The sequence below is a fragment of the Lipotes vexillifer genome, unplaced genomic scaffold, assembly GCF_000442215.2.
Source record: "Lipotes vexillifer unplaced genomic scaffold, Lipotes_vexillifer_v1.1 scaffold240, whole genome shotgun sequence".
NCBI classification, from domain to species: Eukaryota; Metazoa; Chordata; class Mammalia; order Artiodactyla; family Lipotidae; genus Lipotes; species Lipotes vexillifer.
In genome coordinates, this window is record NW_006797481.1 from 5,184,570 (window position 1) to 5,190,141 (window position 5,572).

Consider the following 5,572-nt stretch of genomic DNA (forward strand, 5'->3'; position numbering starts at 1 on the left):
CCCCCCACAGGGGAAAGGCCACAACAGTGAGAGGCCCGCGTACCGCAAAAAAAAAAAAAAAAACTTTTGCATGGCAAAGGAAACTATAGACAAGACGAAAAGACAACCCTCAGAATGCAAGAAAACATTTACAAACAAATCAGTAGACAAAGGACTAATCTCCAAAATATATAAAGAGCTCATGCAGCTTAATATTATAAAAACCAACAACCCAATCAAAATATGGGCAGAAGACGTAAACAGACATTTCTCAAAAGAAGACATACAGATAGCCAAGAGGCAAATGAAAAGCTGCTCAACATCACTAATAGAGAAATGCAAATCAAAACTACAGTGAGGTATCACCTCACACTGGTTAGAATGTGTATCATCAGAAAATCTATAGAAAACAAATGCTGGACAGGGTGTGGGGAAAAGGGGACCCTCTTGCACTGTTGGTGGGAATGTCAATTGATACAGACACTATGGAGAACAGTATGAAGGTTTCTTAAAAAACTAAAAATAGAATTACCATATGACCCAGGAATCCCATGACTAGGCATATACCCAGAGAAAACCATAATTCAAAAAGACACATGCACCCCATTGTTCACTGCAGCATTATTTACAACAGCCAGGTCATGGAAACAACCTAAATGCCCACTGACAGATGAACAGATAAAGAAGATATGGTACATATATACAATGGAATATTACTTAGCCATAAAAAACAATGAAATTCGGTCATTTGTAGAGACGTGGATGGACCTATAGACTGCCATACAGAGTGAACTAAGTCAGAAAGAGAAAAACAAATATCGTATATTAACGCATATATGTGGAATCTAGAAAAATGGTACAGATGAACTGGTTTGCAAGGCAGAAACAGAGACACAGATGTAGAGAACAAACATATGGACACCAAGAGGGGAAAGCTGGGGGGTGGTGGGATGAATTGGGAGATTGGGATTGACATATATACACTAACATGTTTAAAATGGATAACTAATAAGAACCTGCTGTAAAAAAAATAAATAAAATTTTTTTAAAAAGTGTCTTGGTCACAACTAGCAACTATAGATATGTATTAAATTGTGATAAGGAGAATTTCTATTTTATTTTTTTTAATTAAGATTAAATAATTCACATGTATTGTTATTTAAACAAATGTAAATTAGAGAGGGAAAAAATGCCTTTCTTTTATCTATGTTTTTAAGCAACTTTTAGTCAACAGTAAAATTAAACTCAAGTAGGACATAAATTTTTCTTTGATTAAACTTTTAAAAAAAGGAAAAAATCTCAATTACAAAGCTCTATTTCAATATTAAAAATGATAATAATTTGTGATTTTGTTCTTTCCCGAATTGGGTAATAAGAGTACTAACAGATATGACTTTGCCTGCTGTTCTGGGAGGGTTCCTAACTTTTATTAATTAAAAAAAAAAATGAATGAGTATATTTTGAAGTAAAGAAGCAAATGAAGCCACCTTAAGTTACTTGTTTATTTCAATATCACTTTCCTTTAAAAATTCATGGAATATTATTTCATTAGTGTTATGATGTTTATGCAATAGTTTAAAACTGGAGAAGAAAAAAAATAAAACAGCCTCAGTCTTTCCTCCATTTACTTCTTCTTGAGGGAGTACGGCTTTATGTTAGGTTTTATGTAATATGTTTATAAAGATTAAGTGCCCCAATTTTAACTATATGCTACTATTTTTAAAAAGAAAAAACTCTTTTAGATGCTAAAAAGAAACAACAAATGTTCTGTGAGTCCTTAATTTTGATTTTCTCTGTCACTGATACTATAAAACCTTTCCTTGACGATCACAAGCTTTAGGTATATTGGTAAGCATTAACGCAAATCCTGAGCATGTTCTTGTCTTTCTGTTTTCATATTACTAAACCTAACCAGGTATACTACAGCTCTCTAATTCACAAAGTACTCACACTGTATAATCTGAGACTTTTGCAACCATATATTTTAAAGGACTCACTGAGCCCTGAAAGGCAAATGCTATCATTTAAGTTCTAATTACATGCTACCTGGGTTTTACAGAACAGAAAAAAATACTGTACTTCCTGAATACATTTTTTGACCACAAGCAACTTCCAAAATAAATGCCCAAAATCTTTTCTGAATGTATCATTGTGCAGATAGCTCAAGCACTGGCCTATTCAAATTATGTTCTAGTTTCTCCTTATGCTGCTTCTACTTGATAAATTGGTCAATAAATGCCAAGTCAAATATTCAAGTAAATATATTTTCATTGTTATTGGCAGACATATAATTAACTCTGAGAATAAAAGAAACAAGAAATCAATTTATGATTACTTCTTCAGTTCTTCTCATTAGTCAGTTACACTGTAATTGTTGCTCCACTTTAAAAATCTTTATACACACACACACACACACACACACACACACCCCATGTTGACTATATTACAAATCAAATTATTTCAATTACAAATAAGTACTGTATGAACTGTGAACCTCCACATGTAAATTTTATTAGTAGAAAGCAATTTTATTACTAACCACATATATGAGCTGATTAAATGCACATATATGCACATATATGTGCATTTTATGAGCCTATATTAATTAGCAATTTCAGCAAATGTTTTACACAATGCTAGGGATTTGTTCTGTCTTCTCTTAAGTATAACTATTTGAATCAGCTTTTTAATGTATGTGTATATATCAACAGACTACATTTCCATTTTCAGGAAGACAGACTGTTAACTGAGAAAATATTACAAAGAGTAAAGCTACCTTTTTCGAAAGAAGATATTCGAAGAGTAAACCTTTTTTTTTTTTTTTTTTTTTTTTTTTTTAAGGAATACGGGCCTCTCACTGTTGTGGCCTCTCCCGTCACGGATTTTTTTTTTTTTTTTTTTTTTTTTTTAACATTTTTTATCTATCAGGTCAGTATCTTCACCAATCTGGGGAAAATACATTTGTACAAAAATTTACATAACTGCACTTTTAGAAATACTGCCCTTGACTAGAGGCAAAAGCTTCAGAGACACTATTATATGTGAATTTCATGAAGAAAAAAGTTTAAGATGAGCCCCCAAAATCTGTTTTAATAAAATATGCTGTCATTACTCAATTGTTACTTTCATTACTGCCATTTGTTTTTAGATTATATACCATGGACAAGTCATTTAACCTCTCATTTTCCTCCCCAAAAAGGGGGATTAATGATGGTGCCTCATCACAGGATCCCTGGCAGGATTAAAAGAGTTAATACAAATGAAGCACTCAGAACAGTGCCCAGCACACAGTAAGTGAATAAGTGTTAGCTATGCATTACCTAACTGCCTATGTTTTACCTATTACTTATATTAACTTCTAGTTACCAATCCTGAAAGTATCTTATTCTTTTTAAAGAAAACTTTAAGCTACATCATGACATTCTTAATGCTTTGCCCATGCCATCAGCTTTTAGCATTGTTTTTAGCAGCTAGTTTATCTGCTACTCACAGGCAAAACAAGACCTAAGGTCTCACTGAATATTTCCAATTCTATTGATATTTTAAAAGACAGCGCTCTCCCTATTATCTCCCTATTAGTACTCATTAATTCATTCAAAACACTAATGTATACTGTGTGCTAGGCATGGAATACAGGCTGTGGGAATAAAAGATGGTTAAGAAAAAAATTCCAAATACACTGCTCACAAAATAGTGAGGGATACAAACACAAACACAAGCATGTACTGTTGTTTATTTGTAAGGTGGTATCCAAATGCTATGATAAAACAAATTTTCCAAGATGTACAAGGGAGGGCTCACAGGTGATGTTAGAACAATACTTGGAAGGATGAACAGAAGAAGCTTGCAAGGTGGAGAAAGAATCTATGATTATTTTATCCAAAAAGAGAACTGGTAATTTCTCACAGTGGTAAGTCTATTTGACTTATTTTAGCAAAGAGACTTCCTCAAACAGATTTCCCACTGTACACTGCTCGCATCGTTTATCTTTAGGAGTTGAATAAATATTTTTGTATGGCTGTCTGCTGCCACCCATAGCTAGACCTTCATTGTGACATACTTGGATGACGTTCTTAGTTCCCATCCTCCCAGAGCTCAGAGAGATTTTCCTAAACCCCTTTTGTCACACCATTCCATTGTCAAAAACCTGCAATGGTTTCCTCCTATTAATACCTAGGTATCAGCCCTCTGCTTTGGGAGATTTCTCTTCCCAATATGCCTTGGCTAGGCCTCCCTTTTGTTCAGATTCGCCCGGTGCCCCAAATACTTTTCTCCTACTACTCCTCTTTGCTTCTCAAAAAATTCTACCCACACTTCAAAATCCTCCTTCAAGAAGCCATCAGATTCCCTTGTTTCTATGTAAAATAACAGAACTTTACAAATGCTGCAGAAAAAAGTGAAATACTAGTGGGAAAATGATCCTTTTGGACGAAGGCCACGTCCAAAATGTGGTAGAAGACTGAAAAACAAATGGCAGAGACTCGTTTGAAAGTTACATTCAACTGTTACATCAACACAGAACACTTCTTAAATTATTTATTATTCAAAATTTATTTCCCGCACCAACTACTTAATTGAATAATTCTTTTTCCAATGGCATTGCGCTCTTTTGAAACGTTAACCATCCCACAACACGGACAATGAATTCTTCATTACTTAAACTGGTTTCTTTAGGACAAATTCATGTTAGGATGGAAGGCGTCACCGGGTTCAGAACTTTAAATATTACCAGGCAACATGGAACTACACTCACTAATACAATAGCGTGCTTCGTAATTGACGGACAACTAGTTAAATATCAATAGCAACGTATCCTCAAAAAGTCCAGCGAAAACACTTTTTCAAGTGATAATGAGCATGCTCTACATGTTAATACCTTAGATTCCAACTTGATTTTCTCTTCATTCAGCTCCTCTGCTGCTTTCTTAATTTTTTCACGACATGTGTTTATTTCCGACCTGACTGTAAGACAAATTAAATGCTTAAACACGTCCATCTTTCTGGAGTCCCAGTTTCTGAGGCCCGTGATAAGACACCTTTCAGCTGTCCTTCCCTCCAAGTGGAAAGCTGCCTGCCCCCCCCCCCCGCCCCGCTCGGCCCACTGCCTCCCGATTCCCTCCGCCTCCAAGCCCCCGGCTCCAAGACCAGAGGCCCCCGCGAGCGCCCGACCTTGTCGCGTCAAGCGGCGATACTCCTCCGCCAGGTGCTCAGAGAAGATGATGTGCTGAAACAGGGACTCCAGACTCATCTCGGGCTGGGCTTAAATATTTTATAACGGAGTCTGAGGATCCTGGAACGCACAATAAAGGCTTATTCCAGGACCACTCCTAGCTCGGCCTCCAGCGGCCTGTCCCCCGCCCACACCAAGGACTGGGCCCACGCGGGGTGAGGTGAGGCCCCGAGGCTCCGGGCGCCGCGAACCCCGCTCCGGGCCTCCGTGGCTTCCGTTACGAAGGGCAAACCCGCTTTGTTCTCCCCGGCGCCCTCGTTTCTCCTGTGACCTGTCTCAGACTGCCTTTTTCCCCTGGCTGAGTGCAGCTCCCCTTAGATGAGGCCTTGGCCTCTGTGCGGGTTGTTTTTCGTTTTGGTGGCA

The 5,572-nt window shown here is 37.1% G+C and overlaps 1 protein-coding gene across 1 annotated transcript in view; it reads right to left on the bottom strand.

The window, feature by feature from the left end:
• Positions 1-5,227, bottom strand: part of CCDC172 (coiled-coil domain containing 172) — a 60,057-nt gene extending 54,830 nt beyond the window's left edge. The window contains exons 1-2 of the mRNA XM_007469603.1: positions 5,149-5,227; positions 4,856-4,941 (exon numbers count right to left, since the gene is read on the bottom strand). Of these exons, the coding sequence (XP_007469665.1) occupies positions 4,856-4,941; positions 5,149-5,227 (165 nt within the window). The remainder of the gene's footprint in view (positions 1-4,855; positions 4,942-5,148) is intronic.
• Between the last annotated feature and the right edge of the window lie 345 nt (positions 5,228-5,572).